Below are 27,897 nucleotides of genomic sequence, written 5' to 3' on the forward strand. Positions count from 1 at the left end.
ATTTACATTTCTGCTTGTTGCCTTTCCACATGGATCATGTTCATATCATAATTGAAGCTGACTCTAAATCTGTCGCCTTTTGTACGTAAGTTCCGTGATAGTCATCAGTCGCTAACATTGAGGCTATCGTATGTTGATTTTGGCTTAAGAAAACTGGGATTATGGGTGGAAGCTGCCGACATTTTTCTTTTTTGCTTAATAATAAAATCAATACAAGCGGAGAGATAGTCCAACAAATGGAGTGAAATATAAATGTTATCAATAATTTTTAGATTTCTGTTTGAATTTGCTCATTTATTTTTTTAATAGTGTATCTATAATCATAATTATCATTTTTACACGATACGCAATACGTGTCGTATGATATGATATAATATTAATAAAGAACGATACATATTTATAATTGTATCGGATTAGATTAAGTATTGGATTGGATTAAGTATCGAAAGCATATCGTATGATACGTGTCTTACAATATAAGACGTATCTACGAGATAATTGATACACTTCTTATAAGTTTAATTCTAATTAATTATTAAAAAATTTATTTTTTTTAAGTTGAAACATAAAAAATTATATTTTATGAGTTTTAATTTTTAGATTCAAACAAAAAAATACTAAAAAAGTCAAATTCCTTTTAAATTTTAACCTGATAAATGTTTTTAATTTTTAATTAATAAATTAATATAAGAAATGTATATTTATTTAAAATCTATATTATTAAGAAATATGTTGAAAGTTTAAATTAAAAAAAATAATTATTTTTTCAATTTACTTCCTATAATCTTTAATTTTGTTAAAAAAATAATATTTTTCATTTTTTCTTTATTTTTTATATATAAATATTATTTATAATTAATTTTAAAAATTTTATGATATTTCATAATATGATACTTGATATTAAAAAGTAAAATTTCAACACATTATGTACCTCATATTTTAATTTAACGATTATGCTTATCGGATAGTAGTAGGTAGCAGATTCGAGCTTAAGCTGAAAAGTCTAAATGGATGATTGATGGCAACGATTTTTGCATAGCAGGCACGAGATGCTGTGACACTTTGAATATGAGATTGACATTGGTGTGCTCTTACCAACTACTTCCAGTCTTCCACGCAAAATCCATGAAGCAGGCTCTATATAGAGGGAAGTGAGGGAGAGTAAACCTCACAGTTGCTAGCAGAACTAGAATTCATTCCTTAAGATCCACTCTCTTTTGTTTGCTATTTCTTCTGTGACCAGATATAGAAGCAATGGCATCAAAAAGTTGCATTCTTCTTTCTTTTTTCATGCTTCTTGCTGTATCCTCAGCCTATCCATTCAAGAATAAGCAATACAAACCATGCAAACACTTGGTTCTCTACTTCCATGACATAATTTACAATGGCCAGAACAGGGAGAATGCCACATCCGCCATTGTTGCAGCACCACAAGGTGCTAACCTGACCATCCTGGCAGGTCAGTTCCATTTCGGGAACATAGCAGTTTTTGATGATCCCATTACCCTGGACAACAACCTTCACTCAAAGCCTGTTGGCAGGGCTCAAGGCATGTACATTTATGATACCAAAAACACCCTCACCGCTTGGCTAGGCTTTTCATTTGTTCTCAACAGCACAAACTACCAGGGCACCATAAATTTCATTGGAGCTGATCCCCTGATGCAGAAGACCAGAGACATTTCAGTTGTGGGTGGCACTGGAGACTTTTTCATGCACAGGGGAGTTACAACTTTGACGACCGATGCCTTTGAAGGTGAAGTGTATTTCAGGCTCAAAGTCGATATCAAGTTCTATGAATGCTGGTGATAAAGCAAATTGAAGAACAAATAAAATATGGAATCTGAGATAATAAGTGAGTGAAAATAAGTATGCTTTGTTTTGTAGTGAGTGTGATAGGGCATGTGCTGAAATGTACTGAAAGTTGAAACACCTACACAGTCAGTTCTGCATAATATGATTCTTGTTGAACCTGTGCCACTTCTAATTCCTTTTCCACTTGAACATTCTGTTATATGGAAATCCTGTTCGATCTTAGATTACTCTGTAAGAGATTTAACTGCTGAAATTCTTGTGGAGACCAAAACCTGCATGATGTAAGAGAATCTTAGTACGTAGGAAATAACAATAAATTTGGAGAGCTAATTACTCCAAAATGAAAGAAACCAATATTAACCAATTTTCTAAATAATTCTTCATCCGCAATTCGAGGATGCCTTTCCTTTGCAGCTGTAATATCTCACGTTTCTTATTATCAAGTCATTCTGCTTGGCCTATTTGATACATGTTCACCAGAAGCGACAGAAGACGTCCCAAAAATAAACGGAATTCCTACGGTTTCTGTCTTTTCCATTCATGTCTCAATTACACTGACATCACCATCACCACAATATAGAAAACCTAAGTCCATTGCTAAATGCTAATCAAGTGTCTAATTTAGCGTAGATGTACCTTGCCTTTACTTTTCTGCTTGTTGTCTTTACATTTGGATCATATTCATATCATTATCGGGAGACTGAGGCTTTATGGCTGTCACTCTTCATCCGGTCTTCTCCAATACAGCATTTGCTATCATCTGTTGTCAGATTCTGTCTTAGAAAAAATGGGATTCCAGCAGAAGTACAAAATGGAATACAAGCGGCGATGGAGCTAATTTGTGGTGCAGATACAATGAAGTATAAAAGTTGTCTACATTTTTTAGACTTCCGTTTTACTTTGCAAGTATAATATTTTAGTAGTAAAACTACAGTGACAGTGGTAGGTAGCAAATCCGGGCTCAGGCAGAAAAGTCTAGAGGGAGGATTTAGGCATACTTTGAATCTGAAAATGGAAGCTCTTGCTTTCTCTCTTTTTATTTTGCCATTCCACCCTTAAATTGACTCCTCCTGATTCGGTACTAGGGACTAATAATCCTTTGTGATATCCAAAATAAAGGCAATATATGGCAATTACCATTCATCCTTGATCAAACGAAAATAATAAAGAATAAATAAATTATGGAAGATGAACATAGTATAGAAATTCAGTGGAGAACAAAATTGACCTTCTATAATTTATTTATTCTTTATTATTTTACTTTGAACCAGGATGACTTGTAATTCTTTCTATACTAATGAACACCAAATTATAATCTTTCAGAAAATGAACACCAAAGAGAGATTCTTAGCAAGGAAAAAAAGTAGGGATCAACTCTTCCTGTAGCAATGCTCAAACAACATTTGATCAAGTGCTAGGGCTGTAGGACTGAAAGGCTAACAAGACCACAAACAAATCCCAGCCGTGTAGCTCTGCGGTAGTACTAGTATCCTTCTTTCTTCAGGGGATCGATGTACCTAGAGTCTGTACTCTGTAGGCCTTTTGAAGAAGTCAAGCTGCGTTAGGCTTTGGAAATGGTATCGAATCCCTAGTCCTATGCTTTTCAAGGGGGATGTATGATCACTGATCAGTTCAGGAAATGCTAATTTCCTGGTACTTGTTCAGTCAAAATGCTTCCTTTTTCACCCAAATGAACCATTTGGTAGACCACCAACCTCCACCTATATATATGCTGTGCTAGTATATATGGTCATCATGACAGCTGGAAAAAAAATTTAATAAGATGGGGTGACTAACTAATTCTTGGTGCAAAAATTAACTAATGTACTATTGTAACGGAATAGAATGTTACTTAAATTTAATTTACAAATTATGAAAAAAAAACACAAGAAAAGAAACATTAAATATTAAATAGTTTTAATTTGACAATACTTTTTACCATATTCTTATTTAAAATCATTTTTAGAATATGTTGTTATCCCTTTTCCAAAAAACTAATTTAAAGAGATTTGCAAGATCAATACTTATAAATTTTTTAAAATTCTCTTATTTTTCAGATATGAAATTCATAAATTTTATTTATATTTTTTTAAACATTTAGCGTGACATGAATTGTAAAGTGAAATTAATGTGTGTTCAATTCTCAAAATATTATTAACTGTGAACGTGGTTCCATTGTAGCTGATCATATTGCCCATTTATCACCATAACATCCTTTAGCTTGCAGTCAACTAACTAAAGTCAAAGGATTCCATAATTTCATTCATAAAGTAAGAACACTAACGTTGCTCTACCAAATCTCCCCACCGCATCCAATGATTGTGTTAATCTTTGATCTGAAGCTATCAAAACGATCAGTTAAACGCTGAGGGTGCAGATTGAAGAATGATTAAATGGATAAAGGTAGTCCCTTTTTGGTGGCGTTACTGCTATCCAATCATTCCTTCAAAGCCTCCCGTTACTTCATATTTAATTAACCAACAGAATAACCCACAAGTTTTGCAGTTGAAAGCTTATATAATGCAGCTCAAGTTTTATCCAAAGCATACTATCACAGATTCGATAGTTTTTATTTTTATATTTTTTTAACCTTCTTGCTCTGAAATGAAAATGGAAGCAAGGAGATTTCTGCTACTTCTCTTCCTTCTCTCCCTCCTCTCCATATCTACTGCTGCAACAACACGAAAAGTCCGGGCCAGGAAACCTTGTAAGAGCATGGTGTTCTATTTTCATGACATAATTTATAATGGCAAGAATGCAAAGAACGCAACATCTGCCATTGTAGGTGCACCACAATGGGCCAATAGAACCCTTTTGGCGGCACAGAACCATTTTGGAGATTTGGTTGTGTTTGATGATCCAATTACCTTAGATAACAATTTGCATTCAACCCCAGTTGGTCGTGCGCAAGGCTTTTATTTCTATGATAAGAAAGAAATTTTCACTGCTTGGTTGGGCTTCTCTTTTGTTTTCAATTCTACCGAGCATACGGGAAGCATAAACTTTGCTGGGGCTGATCCATTGATGAACAAGACCAGGGATATCTCAGTAATTGGTGGAACGGGTGACTTCTTCATGGCTAGAGGAGTGGCTACCTTGATGACTGATTCCTTTGAAGGGGAAGTATACTTTCGCCTTCGTACCGATATTAAATTGTACGAATGCTGGCAGCAAGTTTAAGTACTTGCGATAGCTATACCAATAATCGATTGTCAAATTCAGGTTGTATTTTTCATTTTCCAAATATTTGTTTGTTGGGTCTGTGAAGAGTTTCATCAATGGCAACACTGTATGAGACTCTATTGTGGTTAAGCCTTCTGAATATTTCGTCTTTCTTTTGTTATGCAGAGCTGTATGTTTGGTAAAAAACAATAAAAGTCTGTAAATGCTTTAGCAGAAGCACAGTCGCTTTACTTCTGTCTCTCTCATGTTGGTACGTAGTCGTCGTCTACTTGGTGGTGTGGGCAGAAAGAAATCAAGAACAGTAGTTGCAAAGTTGGTTTCGTTCTATTTTACGTTTTTGTCATTGGCTTGTTCAATTGTTTTGAATAACATCCTTTTATGTCTTTTCACACAAAGTCGATATTAATTCGTGATGTTTGATCATATTTAATTTTATAACGTCTTTATTGTATAAACTCTTTTATTTATTGAAGAAAAAAATTTTAAATTTGTTTCAACTCTGATTTTCGAGATCACTTGTTATGAATTCATAATTTTAATTCATGACGAGATAACGACAAATTAACTCTTTTTGATTAAGTGATAGCCATCCATTATTTGTCATAAAAAAAAAAGATAACCATTAGTACATGATCCTTTATAACTTGATGCCTTTACCTGCTTTGGAGTTTTTGTTGCTTTGGTTGGTGAGTCCAACTAAAAGCGAGATTTATTATTTCCAAATGGGGAAAACGAGGGAAATGATTAATAATAGTTAAGGTATGATTAAAATATATAAGGTAAGTAGTTTGGACATTACTGAAAGGATAGTGATAATCGCCCAACGTGTACAGGAATAAACTTTTTGTTAATATTAATTGACACCCATCATAGAATCGCACATAGTTCGAATAAAAAATTAAGCAATCTTAATTACAATTGATAGAAAAACATATTTTGATGTTATGTACGCTAACTTCGCTGGTTCAATTTTTTTTCCTGGATAAGTGAGAAGCTATTTGCACCGTCATTGCTTTTATTAGAAACACTCAATCTATTCAAAAAACATGAGTTGTGTCACCTAGTGCCTCGTGCCACCAATTATTATTTCTTTTTTTCTTTTGGGTACGTATGGGTCCAATGATTATGCCTAGGCGTAGTGATGAAGTTATCTGAAGTACCAAATATAGATGACGTTTAAACCAATATTTATTCTACGTAAACTCACTTAGAAATTCTATTTATGTATTGACCCCTGGAGTAGCCAATCGGCCAATCCTCAAAGCAGACACGAAATGGCTACTACAAGACTCATTTCAACTCTTGTGCTCTGTCTGCTCCTCCTCCTCTCTAGCTCCACCGCCACCCATAGGAGGAAAATCCGGTCGCGCCGGCCCTGTAAGCAGATGGTGTTTTACTTCCATGACATTCTTTACAATGGCAAGAATGCCAAGAATGCAACTTCAGCCATAGTGGGTGCACCTGCATGGGGCAACAGGACGATCTTGGCAGGACAAAACCATTTTGGTAACTTGGTCGTTTTCGATGACCCCATTACCTTAGACAACAATCTACATTCAACCCGGGTTGGACGGGCTCAAGGCTTTTATCTCTATGACAGGAAAGATTACTTCACAGCTTGGCTAGGATTTTCGTTTGCGTTCAACTCCACTCAGCACAGAGGAAGCATTACATTTGCGGGGCCTGATCCCTTGAACAAAACAAGGGACATCTCCGTGATTGGTGGAACTGGGGATTTCTTCATGGCTCGAGGGATAGCCACGTTGATGACCGATGCAGTTGAGGGGGAAGTTTATTTCAGGCTTCAGGTTGATATCAAGTTATATGAGTGTTGGTAACCAGTGTCCTTCGTCACTCAAGGATTGTTTTCTCTTAAGTTGTTCACTTGTATGTTTGCTATCATGTTTTCTTTTCGTTTTATATTTTAATTTTTATCGTGTTTATATTATTTGAATTTAAAAAATTCTGATTATTGATGTTTTTCTGAATTTAAAAAGTTATCATATTTCATAAGAGTTGTTAATTCTTTTATTACAAATTATTAGTTACCTATAATACTTTAATATTTAATTTATTAATTAATACATATTTTTTTAAAAAAAATAAAAATCTAATCTGCCTCCTTCAAATAATAAAAAAATTAATTCGTTACCCACAACTTTCATGAAAACCATTGTAATATTAAACCCAAATAGCCTACATCAAACCTCGTGGCCATGGGTGTAGTTTTATGCATGGTTTGGTTTAGGGCTTTTGTGAACTCACAAGCTCTCTGACGTCCTTAATGAAAGCCCATGGATATTGGTCCAATGATCTCATAGAAACAAAAATTCTTGACCCAAAGGTTCATTTTAAGCCCAGGCAATGGTTTCGAGACTCGACGGTTAGCATGAAATTGTAGATAACCGCTGGATTTGCTTTGGCGCTATTATCCTGGGATGACTTTTATTATTTATCCATTTATCTATGGACACCATCATTTCTAAAGCGAAAACGAGAGCCAGAGGTTGAGGTACAGAAGCAGGGAGCTGCTGAGAGAGTGTGAGAGAATGCGAAGCATAACGCTCACGGAGAGCGGATTGGTTGTTCACTCGCTGTTGCCTCCATGTCTTAAACCACCCAAGTCTTTCGCTTCTCATTTGCTTTCTTTGAATGTTAATTCGCTCTCCAAGAAGCAGTACTTCTCCAAGCTCTCTTCTCGCCACCAAAGCCTTCTTTTTTCCAGGTATACTTTCATTTCTTTGTTTCCTTTTCTTTTGAACTTTTCCTTTTGCTCTTTGTAACCTGCCTGTCTCTTTGTACTGAAAAAGTTACTAGCAAGAAAAGCAAATGGTGAACCCATAAGCACAAGAAGCTGCCTGTGGGAAATGCTTATAACTAGTGGGTGGTTGATCGGGGTAGTTTTAATATCTGTCTAGTGCGAGAAAGAATGGACAAGCCAATTTGGAATGACATAATTTTCAGAAGAAAAAGAAAATCACCAATCTATTTGGTAACTGAAGAATTACATACAATTTGAACATACTCTCTCAATATCAAGTGCCAAAATGCAATGCAAATGGTGGGGACTGGAGAAGGCGATTCACTTATAGATTTAAATAAGATTTTTTTTTTAAATACAGGTGTTATAGAAATTGGTTTGAATGCACATGTGAGGAACGGTTTGGTGGTTTTCAGCAAAAGGTTGTTGAACTTCAGCATGGCCTGGTAAGATTTCTTATATCAAGTTCCTTTTCTTCTTTGTTTTAATGATCTTAACAGTTTAGAGAAGTTTAAATACGGTACTTGAATTTTCTGTTGTTCAGTTTGGTAGGATAGAATGTGAAGTTTAACAATATCATGCCTTAATGAAAAATATGGCATTTCTACTTTTAAGGTTTGATTCAAAACCCTAGTCCTGCCTTTTTCCTTTTGGATGTTATAAGTAGGAAAGAAATTGTTTTTCCTGTTCTATCATTGTACCAATTTTCTGTTTTCATCAGTTAATGTTACTGACTGACTGATAATTGCCTTTGAAATATTTTACCTAGCATTAATGCGGTGGCTTTCTGTCTGCAATATAGGAGTTCTTACAAGTTGTTATGTGCATTTATCTGATTTTTTCAATTTCGACTAGGAATGTAAGTATGTTGATTGCAACAATGGGGAAGAGACTCGAGCATTGGGGCACAAATCAGAGGACTGTTGTGTTTCAGATCATGCACCTGTGAATTATAACATGAGAAGGGGAAATTATATAGCTACAAATTTGGCAATCTCAAATACATTGTTTAACAATCTGCTAAAGTTTATGGTTCTTTTTGGGTTGTTCACATTTCAAGGCTCACAACCAGCAGCTGCTGTCTCAGATATTGCTAGTGGGTTGCAGTTGATTTCTTACATAGGGGACCTTGGTGATATTACCACAGGTTTTGCTTCAGTTAGGAAAATCTCCCTGTAACTTTTATACATGATACTTTTATTGTTCAAATTAAGGGCTATGCATAGTAATTCAGCATCACCTGGAAAATTATATTGAAGCTTAAAGCACTTCCTTCCGTTAACTGTTTAAAACTTAATAGACTCCAGTGTCCTTTAGAATTTAATGTTTAGGCAACTGATCTTTTCAATCTGGAAATATGACTGTATATTGTGATTGTTGAGGCATTAGCTACTCCTTGAGTTCTTTTTCCTCCTCGTAGTTGTAACTGTACTTAGTTCCCAATTCACTTTCCTTTCTAAAGTTTTGAAGGAAAAAGAAAGAATAAAAACACTGCTAATTTCCTTTTGGTAGACTACAGTGTTTGCACATACAAACACACATCTTGAACTACTATAATTGAAGCATTTTCTTTTATTTCAGGCATTCTTGCTGATATTTTTCTCAGAACTAGGAGACAAAACCTTTTTCATTGCGGTAAGACCAAACCTCATAATATTTTATTAGTGTCAAGGAAGAATCTGCAAATGATCTTTCCTTCAGATGCTATTCTTAAGATGGGGTCAAATTTTGTATACTTGTCTGTCTAGATACATATCTCTTTCCCACAAGCACAAAGTTGTATCTTATTTCTTATTGAGACACATTAAACTCTTTGTCTTTTGCCAATGTCATTTTGGCTTGGATAGATTGTTAGTGCTAACAGAAGATCCATTCTTTATATCATTTCTTTTATCCACCTTTAACCAATTTCTTTTCCATTAGCACATGTGTATAAATTCCCTAGTTCTCAAACTGAAGATAGACTGTTGAGTGCACCCTGATTTGGATGTTTTATACGCAGGCACTTTTAGCAGCTAGAAATTCTGCTGGTGTAGTTTTCACTGGGACTTTTGGTGCACTTGCGTATGTTGTTCTGCCCATGCATGGTGATTTAGAAGTCCTTTGCATTTTTTATTTTCATTAGATGAGATTCCTCATAGGTGTGTGCTTCTCTTGGAAAACACATGGGAATTTCTTTTTAAAGAAATGAAGTGTTTATCTATTATGTGCAGGGCAATGACAATAATATCCGTTGTTCTCGGACGAACTTTTCACTATGTCGATGAACTCCTTCCATTCAGGTTTTTTACTTTAGATTTTATTTATATTCGAAACCTGGGCAGATAAAATTCAATTGTCCCAATGCATATTGTAATGCCACTAAATGCAACAAATGTGTATAAATTTGAGATTTTTCTGATGCGTTTCAACTCAGCCATTTGCAACACAAAGTTAAATCAATGGAAGGGAGAAAATTTTCTTTTCTGCAAAAGTTTTTAGATCAATGCATCATTAAACTTTTAAACAATTTACTAGTTCAAAAGAGCCAGGATGGCTATGCAAATTGATTAATTTTATAAAATTTGGTCAGCAGTTGTCTTGATGCGTGGTTCATAAGATTCTTCTCTAAATTAGACTATTAATGCTCAGGTTTGGTGAGGCTGATCTGCCTATTGACGACATTGCTGCAGTGTGTCTTCTGGTATATTATCCTCTTTTCAGACTTTAGCTGTGGGTGAATATGCAGAAAGCACATTATATGCTAAGAAATGTGCTATAGAGGAACCTGTAGCTTGGATTTCTTTCCCAACTGACATAAGAAGAAAATTAAGCTCGTTCAACAAACTGCAGGTATATTTTGGTGTTTCAACATTGCTTGATGCTGCTTCAAGTGATAATCAAAAGGCGGATGAAGAACAGAAGGAGGTCAAACTACCACTTCCCTATATGATGCGCTAAGAAGTTATCTGACCTGCCTTGGAGATTCAAGCTCCAATATTGGTCCTTTTTTCAAGTAATATTTTTCATTTTAAAACTCATTTAAATAAGTTTCACATCTTGTGGTATCAAACAGGCAGAACTAGCAGTTTCAGAATTTTCTGGAAATGGAGCTGGGATCTTAGCTGCTGCTAACACTGTTATTAGCACTTTCATCTTAGTTTTCATTGCTGAGTGGGGTGATAAATCATTCTTTTCCACAATCGGTTAGTTCCAATTCTGCAAATTTACATTTAATGGTAATTGCTATAGGGTTTGTTACTATTAGAATGGATCTTTGCTCTGTTATGCATACTCAACACAAAAGATTATTATGAATCTATCTTTGATGGCTGAATTTACGACTTGAGAATGACTTCTTTAGATCAATATAAAGTAGGTGAATTTTTTGGATGAATTTTAGTGTGGAATAGAATTTCCTGTGCATTTACCTACCACCACATATCTCAAGGCAGATAGGCATGATCAGTCTTAATAACTCACGTTAATGGTCAACAGAAACATACAAGTTGATTATTTAAAGATGATGGAAAAAGGAATTTTTTTTTATCAATTCTTCTATCAAAAAATGCTGTTCATATTCTTATTGCAGAATTTCCAAGTCAAATATCATGTAAAAGCAAGCTAAATTTGCTTGAAATCTGTTTGTGTGGATGCCAGAGCACTTGGTCTTTTTTCCTTGTAATTTCCTTTTTGTGGCTATTTGGCGGTCTGAAACTAAGATGTTGATATGTTTAGGAATATTCAATTAGGATTGTTTTAATCATATAAGTTTTACCTGGTGAATTTCTCAAGCTAGAGTCAAGTCTTTCATACTTACTCTACCAAGCACGGCTGCCTCCCTCTCAATCCTGTATTTATGCACAATTCTCTTCTTCTCATGCAGCACTAGCAGCTGCCTCTTCACCTTTTGGAGTCATTGGAGGCGCACTGGCTGGTCATGGTGTTGCTACTTTGGTAACTTATACTTACCACACAAGAAACAACACAAAAATAGTCTTTTCTTTGCAGCCACTGTCAACAAACAGTATATTTGCAAAAACTGCTAGTTTACCATAAAATCAGGAAACAAAAAGATTGTTTTTTCTTTTTCTGAAAACATGCTTCTGAGGTCAGAACTTACCCAATGCTAATAGTGCTACAGATCTCTTATAATATGTAAATCACAATTGCAGAATATAAATCTATAAGTCAAAATTGATAAGATCAGTTAGCTGAACAACCAATTTACTTCAGGCATCAGGCCCCTTATCAATCCAATTAAAGTTTACACTTTTTCTCTTTACAATTTAATACATTATTTTATAGACCTGATTAACTTGCAAATTCCTTCGACAGCTTGCTGTTTTGGGAGGTTCTTTACTGGGAACATTTTTATCAGAGAAGGTAACTTTTGGAACTTTCAACCTTGTTCATCCGTTCATCAAGGGACATCCTGGGCTATTCCTTGTTCCCACTTGGTTTCTATAGTACTAAGCCAGGCAAAGAGTATCAGAGGCCTCATTTCTACTGCATGCATGGAATTACAAAATCTCTAACTTTATCTTTTGTGCATACAAATAATTTTATTCTAAAGCATAAAACTTGAATCTTCCTTACAATTATTAATATTAAGAATATTGTGGAAAGCTCGATGCTTCAAGATATTCCACATGGACTTGGAACAATCCTCGTCGAGTTTAGAGTAATTTCAAACTTAATGTTATCAGTATCCTGACCTTGTCTCATTCCTTTCCTCATCAGGCCTAATAATTGGAAAATTATTCCAAATTATTATTTCGTGGCCATTAAGCCCCATGCAGATCTAGTCAATAATGATCTTTAATTTTCAGTGGAATATAGGTTGAGTATGGAATGGAAGTTTGGTTTGAGCCAGTCATCACCATATTATCTTAGCCGACAGATTTATTCTTTGGTATAAATCATCTAGTCCAACAATGTAAAGTCAGCATCATCGTGGTATTTGTACCTTTAAAAGGTGCAATGGTTGGACCAACATGTTCAGGCCACCACATATCATATTGTCATCCCATAGGACTAACTCAGTTTTTGGAATATCTAAGCAACCGTGCGGATTGTGTGCCATAGGGACATCTTCTTCCTTTGCCCTTTCAATGCAACTGCTTAACTTTAAGCAATGAAGCATATTAAGCTTTCTTATATGCATGTCATCCATCAAGTACCATTGAAGTCTTACTTTTGATTCTTGTGCAGGCTATTGCCTACATTGGCGGTACTCTTTTTCTCGTCTTCGCTGCTGTTACACTGATTGAGATTGTGAATTAAGGGTTGGAGAATATAGTGTCTGACATTTTTGTGCACTTGGTCAAGACTTGCTCTCTGCTCCTGGTATTGATGATATCTACATATATATCATGGATGTGTTACGTATTGAATCAAATCATGAGCTGAAACATGATTAGATAGTGGCATTCTGTATGATATTCTTGTTGTTCAAGAATCGTAATCAGTGGTTGATATAACACAATGACAGAACTTTGAAGGCCAAGCAGGGCAAGTTGGCTAAAAAATTTTAAGGAATTCACTTTCTTTTTTAACTCTTCAGGGTGTGGGCTAACAATGTGTACACACATACAAGGGTGCAGATAAAGAGGGGGCAAAATTTGGACAGACGTGGCAGACCCATGCCCATCCATGAAACCTTTTGACACAGAATCAAAAAGGCAAGCCTCAAAAGATGATTGTGAAGGTGGACAAAACCCACTTCCTGGCCCTTTTCCTTTGCCAACTTTCTCCATTAACCTCTCTTTATTTCCACTTCTGCTGCGTACTCCGCTTATCTGTCCGATGCATACTCCACTTTCATTCCTTATTCTTTTCACCTCTGTTAACAATATTAAGCTTCATTAGTGGAAAAAATTTATAGTTATGTGTAGCAGCACAAGGAAAGAAATGCTAGAATCCACCTTGTTGATGTTCCAGATTATGTTAAACCATTTTCTGGGAATACCCATGACTTTATTTAACCCCATAAGTTACCTGTAACTTTCATAGGACTACTGTGGGAGGGAAGGAGGGAGGGAGGGAGGGAGGAGCAGGGAATAATCGAAGTCATAACAGTTAAAGGAAGAAGGGATTTGAAAGGCAGGAGGAAGAGATCTTGTGGGGACCATTTGGTGGATTGCTGTACAGACAATGAGCTTTTTCATGTGACACAGACAACCATGCAATCTTAAACAATAATAATGACTCTTTTACTTTTGGTTTGGTAGTCACATGAAGGAGCTCGTGCATTCACCACTGCACGTGCACCTTAAGGAAATAAAACCGAATATTGAACAGCATATTCTTCGTTGCAATTAAAGCATGACAAGCCCTTTATCCCCACTAAACATTCTTATAAGATTGACCTGACCAGATCCAATGGTCCAAATTCCATCAAGAAAGGAGTTAGGTATTACATTAGAAAATAAACTATTCTCCCTGCATGTTGAACTCTGGCCAAGGCTCTGTTCACAATATAAAATTCATTCATGAAAAGGTCGGCAATGTTTCAAACCCATTAACACTATAGTTGATATCTCTTGCAAGGTTCAACGATTTCTAATCGTAAAAGGTAGGTGATGATGGATCGTTTTAGGCAGAGGGACCATCCTCGGAGATGAAGATCGGACGGCGAACAGTGGGGTTGCGTCTTTACGTGTGGAAATCTGATTTGGTGGGAGATTAAAAAAAATTAAGGGAATCGATTCTTTTGACTACAAGATTTGACCTTTCATCACTGATATCTTGTATGTATGTGCACCACTCTTTTGATTGAATCTGAATTTAAACTTTTTCCCCTGTTTTTGCTTAAAGTGTAACTCGCAGTACGTATATGCAAAAACGCTAAATCATTAGAATATAAAATTATATAATTACATCGCAATCAATAAATATAATATAATTATAATTTAAAATTAATTTAATCAAATTATATTATATTTTATAATATTATTAAAAATATTTTTATTTTTTAACTTTGTTATTTTGTTAAAAACTTTTTATAATGTTATAATTTATTTTTTTATGTATAGATTTTGAATGATTTTTTTATTATTTTCAGTAGTTATTGTGATTGTCAATAAAATTTATATTATTTTTTAAAAATAAAATAAAATATATAATATAAAAATATATTAAAAATAAAAATATAAAATTATAATAAAAATAAAAATATATATATGACATTCAAAATATATTTAAAAATCATATTGTATAAAAATTGATAATAAAAAATATCAATATTAATCAATTGTATAAAATATTCAAAACTTATAAATTTTTTAAAAAGAAAAATTTATTCCTCCATCACTAGCAATGCCATGGCGAGTCTAGCTTGTTTGGCTAAAGACTTTGGTGGCATATAAAACCTAATATGGACAAGATTCAAAACTTATATTTATAAATGTGTATCATTATTGAAATATTTTTTATTATAATTATTAGTAAGATTTATTAATTTATAAATGATAATTTTAATTACATTAAATGATTTTATTTAAAATATTTTTTAATTTAATACTATTTAATAATTTAAATATTAATATTTTAAATTATTTTTTAAGTGAAGTATTAATATATTTTAAAATTTTTTAATTTTTATCAAATATATACTCTTAAGCTTAATATAAGAGTTTTTTTTTTTCTCTGGAAACTGCTTTAGATCTCTTAAAAACGTAAAACATCTTCTGTAATCAATAAGTGTTTTTTTTTGTTAACTTATAAAATATTTTACATTTAAAATAAATTTTTTTACTCTAAATAAGTATAAATCTTAAAAATATTTTTTGAAAAATATTTTACCCAAAACAAATAGAGGTTAAAATTGACAGTACTAAACTATGACCTGTGCATTATAATTAGGGCGTTGCGCATGGACTTCTTTCCAGCTGTTTTTTACTCTCTCTTTCTACCACTCTTTTTCTTTCTTTAATATTTTTTTTCTTTTCTTGTATGACCTCTACGCGTCTAGAGGCCTTTATTTATGTAATAGGTTTACTTTTCATGCTATTATTTCAATTTATTGACTTATTCTTTTGGACCAAAATAGCATCATGCAAATACTAATAATATTTTTCAAAGTTAAACAAACTCAAAAAGTTTTTTTCCTTTTTAAGTATCATCAATTTATTTTATTTAATTTAGACGCGCTAATGGTGAGAGTGGTTAAGACAAGGTTGGTTGCATTAAAGGGGTTGTAAAGATAATGTGTGGAAAAAAAACCGCTAGCCGCCGCGGTCATAAAACGGAGAAACGCAGTGGGCCCACAGACCGTCGAAGGTTTTTTCAATAAGCGCGTGGGGCCCACGAGAAGAGGCGAGGAGGTTGCTACTTGGACGATGGAGCACAAAGAGCGGTGACGAGCCGCTGCCGACTATCAATAAGAAAATATAGTGCCACGTTGACGTGTCTTGGGAAATTTATTTTTTTTGCGGGTGGACTAGACTAGGGAGGTTGGGGTTTCGATATCGCGTCGCCACGCAAACCCTGAACCTGACCTTAGAGTCAGGGCAGGGGGCAGCAGGCAGCAGCCTCCATCTGTTGCTGTCATCACCCATTACGTTATACTTCAAGACAAGGGAGTTGTGTTCCCATGCAGCCAAAGGATAAGGATTTCTCTTCCATTTTTCTCTTTAACTTAATGGATTCTAAATTTACTTCTTTTGAAATGAATGATTCATAATTATTTTCAGTACTTTTTTAATTGAACCAAGTTTAAAAAATATATTAATATTTGCAATGCACATATAATTATTGTTTATCAAATACTATTTAAAAATATGAATACTAAAACTGGTATCACATTTTTTCATATGAATTTTAAATGAATTAAACAAAGTAAGTGCATTGCGCCGTAATAATTGTTAGCACTCTATACTTATATAATTTTATTAAGTAATATATATTTCAAAAAAAATTGATTGATTGACAACTAAGATATCGTTCCACTCGTAAAGACAAAGAGGGTAAGATGTCATTCAAACATACAGGAATTAAATATCTAATAATTGTAGATGAAACACTGATAATAAATAATATAATAAGAGCAAAACCTTACGACTGCCCCTAGTTTGAACAAAAAAAAAAGAATTATTCATGGGTGAAACATTACTTCAACAGTACCCACATACTATTTCTTTCATAATTCAAGTTCTTTCCTCTCTAAAATTAACTATAAAAAGATGAAAATATGATGTTTTAAATTAATTCCATTATATTAAGAAAGGGGGCACCATTAAAACAAAAAGGACAAATTACGGATAATGATGGATTAATTACATCTGAAAACCCTAATTGTAGCACGTGCAGCTATATCATAGACACGTGCCAGCACCATCTGAAATTCCACCATTTCACTTCCTTTCTAGCCACTCTCTGCCTTTCTCTCTCTCTAACTCGCTTCATATTTATGCCTTCATTTCTCTTTCTCTCTCTCTATCTGCCGCGGCCCAAAGCCCTAAAAATCCCCTACGCCTCATCCGTACACCTTCTCTTCTATCCGATTAAATTCAATCAAATTTCATGGTAATTTGGATTTCATCATTCTGGTTTGTTTTTCCTTTCGAATTCTTAACCTTCTCTAAATTCCCGTCCAGGTTCAAAGTAGCTTTCTTTTTATTTTTTGGAAATCATTTTAACAGCTTAGTTTTTTTTTTTTTGAATGACGGTCTTGTGCATCTTTTATATCTGGCTCTGTTTGGTTGCCGAGAAACTCAAAAGCTTAGTGAAAATTAACTAAAAATAGTTCGTTTTGTTATGTTTTCTTTTCTGTATTTAACGAAGAGACGTGGATTTTTAGAAAACGTCCATTGAGTTTGAATCCAATTTCTCTTACTTGAGCTGAAAAGTTTTGTTTTGAAATCATGAGGGAAGAAACCGCTATTGTCTTTTCTTTCCCTTAACACTGCCGCTTTCTCAGCAACCAAACAGGTTTTCTATCCGGTATATCTCATTTTTATCAGGATTTGTTGTAAAGTTATTGTTTTAGCTAATATATTAACTAATGCAAATCCTGTAAACTCTGCATCTATTTCTTATAAAAGTCCGTTTAATTTTTAAATTATTTGTTAAAAGATTAAGCTATTTTTCCTTTTTTAGTTATTCATTTTGCCATTAGGAATTCGGTCTCAATTTTTTCATAGATCTCGACTCAGATTGTTCTTTATTATTATTATTTTTTTTTATTGCTTGCTTCAGTTATATACTGTTTACTCATATTTTTTTTGTAGGAATTCTGGATAAATACCTTATAAAGTTGGAGCTCTTCATACATATCTATTCATAATTTGAGTAAGTTTCTTCCTTCCAATTTTCAAATTTTTGCAAAATAATTCCTATGTTTTTGTCTTGAAATCACATCTTAGCTCGAGGGGAGGTTAAGTGAATAAAATTATGCTATTAGAGCTAGAGGCCATCTTTTTCTTTTTTCATTTTTTTTTAACTTGGTTTTTCTTACTTTCTCACTAATGAAACTGTAACATATTTTTGCTAGTATTATGTTTTCTGTTTTGAATGCTATTATTTGATTTATCACCTTGGCTTCTAACCCCATTTCTGATTCATATTTGGCTGCTTATAAGTCGAGGAAAAGAGGATCAGATTGCCATATTTTGCATTACTTGAAATATCCTGAAGGCTCTTAAAAAAAAAAACAAACTTGAAATATCCTGAAAGCAGAATAATAAAGTGAATTTGTTCCTGTCTTATTAAATCAAATTTTCTTATCTATTTCAGGTGCATAGCTTGCTTTAAATTTCTTCTTTAGTTCTCCTGCATTTGAATACTATCTAAATTTGTTGAAATTTTCATTTTTTCTGCTAAGTTGTTACCACTTCACATGAACTAACTCGTTTAAGAAAATGATAAAAATTTCCCCTTTTCTACTTCTGCTTATTTGGCATTTTTTCCACCTAATCACAAGCTAAGTTATGCCTGGCTTTATGTATTTATACTGCTGTCTTTTTTTTCCCCCTCCTGATAATTCAGATTTGTCCGTCCTCAACTCTGTTGCTGTCTGCTTTGGCTGGCTGATGACTTTTGTTCGCACTTTGTGTCTGGAGTAATAAGGTTCTACTTCCATCCTGTCAACATATATATGCACGTTAAGGACATTATATTTTGGAGATGGAACCTTTTTAAAAACTGCAGATGTTAGCTTGATAAGAATCTAATTTTCCTTTACCAATTTTTAACTTTTGCTTATTCCAAATCTAGTTGCAGTCTATTTTATTAAGCTACAACTTTCTTATTTTATTTTGAAACAGGATGGTGGTGCACCATGATGTTGTTGTAAAGGTGTCTGGTCTGCACAGATTTATCTTCTTTTGCTACAACTGACTGGTTAAATTTTAGGTTAAATCACACTTAAGCAAAAGTGATCGCTGTGACACTTCAGGATTTGTTAGTGGGGTGGGATTTACTCACTCAGCGACGTCTAACGCTAGTTTTGTGGCTTATTGTCATCTCCCGGAAGTCAGGTTGACTGCTCTATTGCAATTGAGATTTGGTCTGCATTTCATTATTTGCTTTCAGCTATCGCTAGATGGATGCCAGGTTCTCAAATTTGGGATTTACTGCTAATTATTCTTCAAATGCATTCAAAATTTTGGGTAGCTCGATGCAAGTTGGAAGAACTGGGGTTGCATGTAGCACGGATACTGTTCTACGTCTTGATTCCCCTGGTCTTCGATCCCTTACATGTCCACATCAAAGGGAACCAAGCGGAAGTGGAGTTTGATGGATGGCTTCGTCAGTGAGCAAGTTGGGTCGTCATTGTCTCTTTGACTGGCGCGCTCCTCAAGTTCCTCAGACAGCAAGGGAGTTCAACAACTGCTTGTACTACCACATCTTCAGCCAAAGAAGCTGATGAAGAATCCTCAATGTATTGAGTTGGATTTTACCCTCCATCTTGGAAATGAAAAGGTAAACAACCTCAAGAAACATGCTAGTCCAAATCTGAAAGGACTGGAGTTGCAGCCAAAAGTTGACCTGGAGTTAAGTCTTTCCACTGGGCCTTCTGAATCTGGTATAACTAGTGTTCATCTTAGCACTTCTCCTATTCAGTCGGGTATGGAGATGCCAATAGCAGTTGATGGTGCTCCAAATGCAGATGAAGGATCTACTTCATGTTGTTGGAAAACTGGATGGCTTTGCCTCCATTGCAGAGGTTTCCAGGAAAACAGACTAGCATCTTCTTCAAGGAGGTGCCAAGAAGCATTGATCTTACTCCCATTGTTCCAGACCTCTCTTCAAGCGTGATTACTACACCAAAAAGCTCAGTCACCTGCACTTCCGGGATAACACGGCAACAACAGCCACAACAACGTAGCTCTAGTTCGAAGACATGTCAGGTTGAAGGATGTGGGAAGGGGGCCAGAGGTGCTTCTGGCCGTTGCATATCTCATGGTGGTGGCAGGAGGTGTCAAAAACATGGCTGCCATAAGGGGGCAGAAGGCCGGACTGTTACTGCAAGGCCATTGTGGTGGTCGGCGATGTGAATTTCTTGGTTGCACAAAGAGTGCAGAAGGTCGCACTGATTTCTGTATTGCCCATGGTGGTGGTCGGAGATGTAGTCATCAGGGTTGCACTCGAGCTGCCAGAGGGAAATCTGGACTATGTATACGTCATGGTGGTGGGAAGAGATGTCAAAAGAAAATTGTACAAAGCAGTGCTGAAGGCCTCTCAGGACTCTGCATCTCACATGGAGGTGGCCGTCGGTGCCAATATTTGGGATGCACAAAAGGGGCACAAGGGAGCACCATGTTCTGCAAGGCACATGGTGGTGGAAAACGATGCACATACCCAGAGTGTACTAAGGGCGCTGAAGGGAGTACCCCTTTCTGTAAGGGTCATGGAGGGGGGAAAAGATGTGCATTCCAAGGTGGTGGGGTTTGTACAAAGAGTGTGCATGGAGGAACCAACTTTTGTGTAGCACATGGAGGAGGTAAGAGGTGTGCTGTGCCTGAATGCACAAAGAGTGCTAGGGGACGTACTGATTATTGTGTTCGTCATGGTGGAGGCAAGAGATGCAAGTTTGAAGGGTGTGGCAAAAGTGCACAAGGTAGCACGGATTTCTGCAAGGCACATGGTGGAGGGAAGAGATGCTCCTGGGGTCACCCTGGATCAGAATATGGCAACCAACTTTCTGGTCCTTGTAACTCTTTTGCAAGGGGCAAGACAGGTCTCTGTGCACTCCACAGTGGCCTGGTTCAGGATAAGAGGGTGCATGGGGGGGCAACACTGGGGCCTATTGTCCAAGACCCCAAAGTTAGCAAGTCCGAGAAGATGAAAGAGATTGTCACTGCTGAGGACATGAATGTTGACATCATGAAAATGGGGAGTGACATGGAAGCTTCAGCAGGCAGAACTTGTTCTAGTTTGAATCAGTATGAGGTTCCAAATGCTCATATCTCTGTTGGGGAAGGAGGCTTCTCTGTTTTTGTTCCTGAAGGTAGGGTGCATGGTGGGAGTCTGATGGCAATGCTAGCAGGTGGTTCTGGTTCTGGCTCAGGCAACAGTGAGGGTTTGGCTTGTGATCCATCAGAGCCAAGTAAATCTTTTATGGTGACCCAGAGCTGGATGTAAGTTTATTTCACGGCTATTATCAAATTGGTCATGGAAGTTGGCCCTGTGTCACTGCTTGTTTGTGTCCTTTGCTTCTAGTTTGTCAGTCCGTAAGTGTTAGAAAGCTGTCGTTATTCATTGGTCTAGATCGTGAGAACAAAAGAGCTCTATTGCTCATGTCACAATTTGGGGGATCACTGATCAAGTAGGATGTAGCTAGCAATGAATCAGGTCTTTGTTCTTTCTTGTAGATATTTACGTTTGTCCAGCAGGTTGTTGTGAATACAGGGTAGTGCCCGTAAGGCCAGTCAGTTCGTCGAACATTATGGTTTTAATAAAGCTTTTATTGGGACTGTATTTACTATTTAGCAATTTTTGTTTCATTACCACTTATGGAGTCCTTTCCTGGCAAGACATTTTTCAAAGTATGTAGCAGCTTGTCCTAAACTTCAAGTTTAAAGTTTCAAAGAACGATTTGGTGCGAGTGTATTGCAAATAGAGAAGTAGGATGGGGCGAATAGCCGACAATGGGAGCCTTTACACTGGGAAACCGATGACCCGATTCCAATTGCACTGCAGGTCTGCCACGCATCTCCTCCCCCCCTTGCCCTTCTATTCGGAAACTTTGAATTAGTCATTTAAATAAAGCCTTTATTGCCAAACATGATTTGGGTTTCCAAAGCTGTTGATGAATCTATTTCAAAATGTTTATTTGCTCCACTGGCCGTACTTCGTTCTCTGGTTCTCGACTTTCCTGTTTTTCATCCGTCCACCCATGCTTGGTTCAAAGGTCTATTAGTTCGTTGTTTGGTTCTCCTGCAAAACTAAGCAAGGGCATGTGATTGTCCTTTCGCATCTTTCTTGCAATGTCGTTTTCTAAACGAAAGGCCACCACTGTTCCTAAAACCCAGCAACGAGTAGTTGAAAACTGCTTGTTGCCCATGGTTTCTAAATCGACGACTTTGCCCAAAGCATCTCTCTCTGGATTCTTGATAGTGAAAGCTATGTGAAATTCCTTTCTGTGGATTCCATGTTTTTTTTTTTGGTTTTTTATGTTTCAGCTTAACAAGAAGAAGTTCTGAAGGAAAGGAAAAATTATCTTTATTTTTGGGTTATTACAACAACTTTTGAAATCCCTCTTTACTCTCCCTCCCTGGTCCCCTTTTTCTAACGGTATAGTTTTATATGGTGGTGTTACAGCGTCAAGTTACGCATACATGTGTTAATGTGTGGACTCACACCCCCCTCTCCCTTCTCCCTTCTATAGACCCTAGTGCTTGAACTTAGCCATCTTTGAGAGTTCATCAACTGCTTCCACCAGGTGATCAAGCCTAACTACAAATTCAATGAGCAAGGAAGTAAAGGTGGCAAGTGATAACACTGCAGTGCTTTCGAGTGCTCTCATCCTAGGTAAAAGGTCCGTGCCAAAACCTCCTTCTTCTTCGAAAGCATACACCTCCCTGGATGGCCAAGAATGCAGCCTTCGTGATTGTTTCCTCATCATCTCATGGTAGGACTCAGTTTGTGCTGGCGGGGGAGTCCCTGACTGCCTGTTTTGTGTTAGTTGATTCGAGCTCTTCTCAGGGCTTGTGCAGTCAAGGTTATCCAACTCCTCTGGTAGGTCACAGAGGGTTGATGATAGAGCATGAGAAAGCTTTGGAAGTGGCTTAGAAGAGTTATCAGGAGGGTCGCACTGCACTGTGAGGAGATATGAATGCACCTCTATGGCACGTTGGAGTCGCTCGGCTGAGCTGTGAACCCTCTTTAGGAGGGAGCTTTTGAGGCTTCGCCTCATGTTGCAAATGTCTTTGCCCAAGCTCCTCACTAGCTCTGCTGCCTGGTTTGTTGCATCTTGGATCTCTGACTGGAATGTTATTCGGAGGTTGTAAGGGGCCTGAATACCAAGGAAGAGGAGCTTAGTATCAATATAACCATGCCATCTAGAACTTGGAAATTCTTTTCATGTTAGTTGCTATGCTCCTGATAATCCCTTCTAATGACATGTACACGTTGACAAAGGCAAAAGTAATTCTACTTCCCTCTTCTTGCTGAATTTTTTCTGGCCCTATGGTATCAGCTTAATATTAAACTTATCTTATTTACTTCTACTGATCTAAATTGGTGTAAAGACATCATGATGTGGTTCAAAGCTTTCATACCTCACCATCTATGTTTCTCAAAACCACGAGGACGCAGCCTTGCCGTTGATGATCTGCCTTCCCATAATATACTAAAAATTTCTAATATACATTTGAAGCTTCATATTTAAAAAGGCAGCCACCAAACAGAGGCTGCTCAAGCCTCCAACGAGGGAAGCTCCGGCAAGGTGTTGGCACCCCTCGAGAAAATGTTTTAGGCTTTGTTTTGGACAGAATTGGGCAAAGCCCGTTGTCCAAAAGGTTGTTTTCTTTACAACATGCTTAGCAGAGTTCTGTCCCTAATGATGTGGATAAAGATTTCCTGTTTTCTCTCACGCAGTTTGATATGAACCAAGTTCATAGGAATCCTTGTATGCCAATAATTGTGGCAACATTGCCACTTATATTAGATATGAGAACAAAGAATAAACAAAAAAGGAATAGCTTCAGCATTTTAGACTCAGTGAGCCAATATTCGTGTGCGATTCACTTAAATGCATAGTACAATTCGAGAACAAATGCATAGTATATAATTCCTAACCATTTTGATTGGTGGACCTTATACTCTCTTTTCACCTTTTTAGTATTCCTAATTCCTTTGTTACGATCAATCTAGACCACTGATGTAAGTTTCAGGTTGCAGTCTTAGGTATATTCCAGGCCTGCCAGCAATCCTATGGAAATGGTTCTGATTCTGCCAAATTGGAAAGGTGAATATCCTATCTATATTTTCTATGGAAAAGTGGCAACACTCGTACGTGTAAGCGCACAAAAGAGAAGGGGAGGGGAGGAATACCTGAATCTCAGAGTGGAGAACTCCATGGAGTGCCATAACCTCATAAGCACAGCATCGTAGAACTGCTCCAACTTTAACATACTCTGACCATGGGTAGAAGAAGTGCTGGAACCTGCCATGTGGGGGTTCCCATTTTGCTGCATTAGCCTAATGATTGGAACCAGGGAGAATTAGGATGATTTCAAGCGCACTCAAATGGTGATAAAACCAGAAAACATGATATGGAAAGAAAAAAGAATATATGCATGGAACATAGAATAAATTACCAGGGATTCCAATTTGGCTGAAGAGTTCAATGTGGTTCGGCATTTTCTGTAGGCAGGTTCGTCTGGGAACTCATCCATAACTGTCTTGGAGAATTCTGGATGATCTAACCCGTCATCTTCTAAATATTTCTTCACACATTCTGAAATTTCCATTACGAGTTCTTTGATATCAGTTCCAATTATAGATATATAGCACTTTTAACTGTCATTAAAGTTATGACCTATTCCAATTATAGATACAAAGGGATTTGAGAGAGTTTTCAAATCAGCTTACCTTCAAGAGCGTCAGCAAGCGAGTTAAAGCTGTTGACTAGCTCTTTGTGTAATTGCTCCCCAGCCCATATAGGGAAAACAAGCACGTTCACGAAGATTGCTACAAAACCTCCAATGGCAATAGAGTACAGCCTATCCATGGCAGTTCTAATTGGGTTCCCCATTCGATATCCAGTGACTATTATCAGGCAATAGGTGAAGAGTATGACCCGGAAACCATATTCATAAGGAACAAATGATGGCCATAGTTTCATGAATGATGTAATAGCCCCTGTACAGAACGTTGAACAAATATCCCTGAAATTAGTATGTTGATTTCTACTTTTTGTTTTTTTTTTCCCTTTCATTTTAAGAGTACAGCGATTAAAACAAAAGTATTTCATAGATATACCGATAAAGAAGATGCTTATCCCAATTATTATAGGCTCAGCAACCCGGCCAGCGTGTAGAGCTAACTGAGCAACTGCAATAGCTAAGATTCCCGCAAGCAAGCTTCCAAGTGCTCGGTTGAATCCTCGGTTGAAAGTGGCACCTAGAGAGAATTCACAACAGTTAGAAAAAACATCCTTACTTTTGTATTTACTATATAGGAGTGAAACATGTATTTCTCTGCTGAAATATGTATGATAGCTGTGTTTACTGGCGAAAATGTGTGCATAACATGCATGTAGCTTAGTCTTTTCATGCTGTTTGGTTTATGCATGATGCTATGAACATGAATCGTGTTGCATGACGACATGCACATACATACCAACTGTGTATTCAAACATGATTGCAACTGTGAGGATGGACCAAATGATGTTGGTGCCAAAAATTTCGTAAGGTCCTTGTAGTAGTATAAGCAAAGAAACCAGTAGAACGGCCAGTCCCACTTTGAATGAGAATGTTACTCTGTTACTATCTTCTTTGCAAAATTCCCAAACATTCCATATCCAAGCTTTGCAGGAAAAGCCCTGGAAGCTGGATTTCTTGATAACTTCTGGCTGCTTGGCTTTAGCAGCTGGTGGAATGTTGATCTCAACACTGCCCTTTTTGCCATTCATTCTCCAATGAAATAATATAAGTTCTTCCAACCCTGTCAGCCCACTTTGCTTCAAGTTCTCCGTATTGTCGAGCTTGTTAATGTGACTTTTCTTATTAGATTTTCCAAGAAAAGGAATTACAAGGCAGATGGTATTGGCAAAACAATATGGCCAGAGCCAGATGAGGAGATGAGTTGAGTAACAGTAGTTGAGTTTGGATGTGGGATGTGTATATGGATGGAAGGTAATATAAAGGGATCGTGCAAGCAGAGTTGTAGGTGCAACTGGGGAAAGAAAGTATGTCTAGTCGGGATATGAAATGTAGAAAAAAGAATTATACGGCAATAATAGAAGCGTAGATGGAGCTAAAACACAGGATAAAGATGCTTAACCTCAATAATGTTGCATGGATGGCGAATTAGAATCTAAAACTGCATTGCCAATGCAGTTTTCAATAGCCACGTTTTCTCCTATGAAATATCTTTTCTTTTTGAGGCCTATAAACCAAAAAAGAAAGAAAAAAAACCCTGCAAGGGTTTCATTTCATCTGATGCACCAATATTATTCTTTCTGGATCAGCCCCAAGATAATCAGGATCAAGTAAAGCAGACCTTACATTTCATGGCTCTTTGATTTACATTCATGTATCATAACCCACCATTGAGAATATCATGGTCATCTGATTGTCCAAATGTTGTCAATATAGAATTTCAAATTCAGGATTCTCTCAAATTATTCCAAAACAAGACGACTTTTCCTTTTGGGTGTTTGGTGAGGGTGGGGTATTTTTAAACAAGAAGCTAAGACTACTCATCTTGATCAGAGGCCTCACTTTCTCCATGAGGGAATTATACCTTGTGTAAGACTGCTAAGATGTGCACAAGTTGTTAAAATAATCACATTGGAGAATTTCTCCAATCCCTCATCATCTTCAACATTCTTTAAGTGCCTATCCTGTTCTTGATGATTTAACCATATCACCATCTGTTCTTCTTTTTCAAATATGAATTATGAGGTATCTGGTTATGTAATATATATGCTTTTATATCTCATGTATTCCTTAAATTTTTATTTTAGGAGCTTATGCTTTGTATTATATTCTTTCACAGTCGTTTTCCTTTCCGTTCTAACTTCTCATTGGGTTGCCTGTATTGCAGTTAAATTCTTTGGAGACGAATAGATGCTGGAAATTTCTTCAAATCGAGGTTGATTGATTGATTATCATTTTACATTGACAATGCATATGTTGTTGAGCATGAATGAACCATGTACTCTGTAGATACTCGCATAAACGCAATACTACGAATTGATTAGCTGAAAACATTATTCTCCAAAAACAAATTGACTAATTGAGGAAGGTTTTTTTCTCTTCATTTTACTTTTTATACAAATTGAGGAAGGTATTAACTCTACCGAAAATGCATGTGAAATTTAGATGAGGAATATGTTCCAGGAATAAAGTAATGACAAATCCAGTGTTTCTTTCACATCACATGAGGAAACCAGTAAGTTAAAGATAGCATTGGTGACACTTTTGACCAAGACTCTTGGAAGTGAACCCAGAAACTTTAAACCCTGCACTTAAGACAGTAGAATCTAAGCCACTTTGCTAAATCAAGTCCTAATAAGTTGAATCCCCATAGCTGTAAATTGCAGCCATAAAATCTTTCTTTGTTTCTTACCCTAGATGCATCCAAATTGCAGACATTCTGGTCAGGTGTGTATTCCTCCGGGCAACCCCTTCCCTGCGTTGGAAATTTATGACCAAAGAGAGAGGTGAACCGAGATATGGTAGGATACTATGCCTTTGGTTATGAATTAAAATTCTGATTCTGCCAACAGGGTCCAGGGGAGCTGCCTTCCATGTAATGGGAACCTGCCAATCATTGTATGCTATAAAGATTTTGCTCAGCTTTAGCATGTGCCATAAAAGTCAATTTATGCACCTCACAACAGCAATATGCAAAACAGATAATCAAATCGAATGATACAGCCACTTGTTTATGTCTGGATCATGATCTGGTTTGCAGCAGTTATAGTGTTATAATTTTTGCAGAAGGGCCACTAAACCTGAATTTTCCAGCTCAAGAAACTCTTA

The 27,897-nt window shown here is 36.3% G+C and overlaps 7 protein-coding genes across 7 annotated transcripts in view; 6 read left to right on the forward strand and 1 right to left on the reverse strand.

Annotated features, from left to right (window-relative positions):
- The first annotated feature begins 1,159 nt into the window (after positions 1-1,159).
- Positions 1,160-2,037, forward strand: LOC110422977 (disease resistance response protein 206-like). Its single transcript, XM_021437089.2, has one exon. The coding sequence runs from the start codon at positions 1,255-1,257 to the stop codon at positions 1,807-1,809; it is 555 nt and encodes a 184-aa protein (XP_021292764.1). The 5' UTR covers positions 1,160-1,254; the 3' UTR covers positions 1,810-2,037.
- A 2,311-nt stretch (positions 2,038-4,348) lies between these two features.
- Positions 4,349-5,421, forward strand: LOC110412279 (dirigent protein-like). The gene has a single exon (XM_021422809.2). The coding sequence runs from the start codon at positions 4,420-4,422 to the stop codon at positions 4,993-4,995; it is 576 nt and encodes a 191-aa protein (XP_021278484.1). The 5' UTR covers positions 4,349-4,419; the 3' UTR covers positions 4,996-5,421.
- An 807-nt stretch (positions 5,422-6,228) lies between these two features.
- On the forward strand, positions 6,229-7,011 carry LOC110412286 (dirigent protein-like). Its single transcript, XM_021422818.2, has one exon. The coding sequence runs from the start codon at positions 6,273-6,275 to the stop codon at positions 6,834-6,836; it is 564 nt and encodes a 187-aa protein (XP_021278493.1). The 5' UTR covers positions 6,229-6,272; the 3' UTR covers positions 6,837-7,011.
- Positions 7,012-7,449: 438 nt separating this feature from the next.
- LOC110426929 (GDT1-like protein 1, chloroplastic) lies at positions 7,450-13,750 on the forward strand. The gene is made up of 12 exons (XM_021442270.1): positions 7,450-7,723; positions 8,121-8,205; positions 8,615-8,917; positions 9,341-9,394; positions 9,762-9,823; positions 9,973-10,041; positions 10,391-10,442; positions 10,592-10,666; positions 10,815-10,944; positions 11,625-11,695; positions 12,077-12,124; positions 12,953-13,750. The coding sequence occupies exons 1-12, from the start codon at positions 7,548-7,550 to the stop codon at positions 13,022-13,024; spliced, it is 1,197 nt and encodes a 398-aa protein (XP_021297945.1). The 5' UTR covers positions 7,450-7,547; the 3' UTR covers positions 13,025-13,750.
- Positions 13,751-17,285: 3,535 nt separating this feature from the next.
- On the forward strand, positions 17,286-21,672 carry LOC110408891 (WRKY transcription factor). The gene is given in 9 exon segments (XM_021418027.2): positions 17,286-17,683; positions 17,971-18,031; positions 18,728-18,808; positions 19,006-19,422; positions 19,425-19,559; positions 19,562-19,622; positions 19,624-19,883; positions 19,886-20,204; positions 20,206-21,672. Coding segments are annotated over 6 exon segments (2,034 nt in total). The 5' UTR covers positions 17,286-17,683; positions 17,971-18,031; positions 18,728-18,808; positions 19,006-19,283; the 3' UTR covers positions 21,326-21,672.
- A 129-nt stretch (positions 21,673-21,801) lies between these two features.
- LOC110408896 (aluminum-activated malate transporter 9-like) lies at positions 21,802-26,060 on the reverse strand. The gene is made up of 6 exons (XM_021418036.2): positions 25,529-26,060; positions 25,169-25,309; positions 24,779-25,048; positions 24,505-24,644; positions 24,239-24,385; positions 21,802-23,198 (listed from the first exon to the last, which is right to left on the reverse strand). Exons 1-6 carry the CDS (start codon positions 25,818-25,820, stop codon positions 22,575-22,577), a joined length of 1,614 nt encoding a protein of 537 aa, XP_021273711.1. The 5' UTR covers positions 25,821-26,060; the 3' UTR covers positions 21,802-22,574.
- A 1,426-nt stretch (positions 26,061-27,486) lies between these two features.
- The window catches only part of LOC110420357 (calcium-dependent protein kinase 3-like), a 4,492-nt gene continuing 4,081 nt past the window's right edge, over positions 27,487-27,897 (forward strand). The window contains exon 1 of the mRNA XM_021433643.1: positions 27,487-27,516. Within this exon, the coding sequence (XP_021289318.1) occupies positions 27,487-27,516 (30 nt within the window). The remainder of the gene's footprint in view (positions 27,517-27,897) is intronic.

This window comes from Theobroma umbraticum, unplaced genomic scaffold (assembly GCF_002168275.2).
Source record: "Theobroma umbraticum cultivar Fairchild unplaced genomic scaffold, ASM216827v3 scaffold_30.0, whole genome shotgun sequence".
NCBI lineage: Eukaryota > Viridiplantae > Streptophyta > Magnoliopsida > Malvales > Malvaceae > Theobroma > Theobroma umbraticum.

Bases quoted from the DNA above. Each gene is read 5' to 3' on its own strand.
- LOC110422977 (XM_021437089.2), top strand. From the start codon at position 1,255: ATGGCATCAAAAAGTTGCATTCTTCTTTCTTTTTTCATGCTTCTTGCT.
- LOC110412279 (XM_021422809.2), top strand. From the start codon at position 4,420: ATGAAAATGGAAGCAAGGAGATTTCTGCTACTTCTCTTCCTTCTCTCC.
- LOC110412286 (XM_021422818.2), top strand. From the start codon at position 6,273: ATGGCTACTACAAGACTCATTTCAACTCTTGTGCTCTGTCTGCTCCTC.
- LOC110426929 (XM_021442270.1), top strand. From the start codon at position 7,548: ATGCGAAGCATAACGCTCACGGAGAGCGGATTGGTTGTTCACTCGCTG. The intron at 8,206-8,614 runs GTAAGATTTCTT...AATTTCGACTAG, and splicing joins TTGAACTTCAGCATGGCCTG to GAATGTAAGTATGTTGATTG. The intron at 9,395-9,761 runs GTAAGACCAAAC...TTTTATACGCAG, and splicing joins ACAAAACCTTTTTCATTGCG to GCACTTTTAGCAGCTAGAAA.
- LOC110408896 (XM_021418036.2), bottom strand. From the start codon at position 25,820: ATGAATGGCAAAAAGGGCAGTGTTGAGATCAACATTCCACCAGCTGCT. The intron at 24,386-24,504 runs GTAATTTATTCT...TCCAATCATTAG, and splicing joins CAGCCAAATTGGAATCCCTG to GCTAATGCAGCAAAATGGGA. The intron at 23,199-24,238 runs GTATTCCTCCCC...CTTGGTATTCAG, and splicing joins TTCTCCACTCTGAGATTCAG to GCCCCTTACAACCTCCGAAT.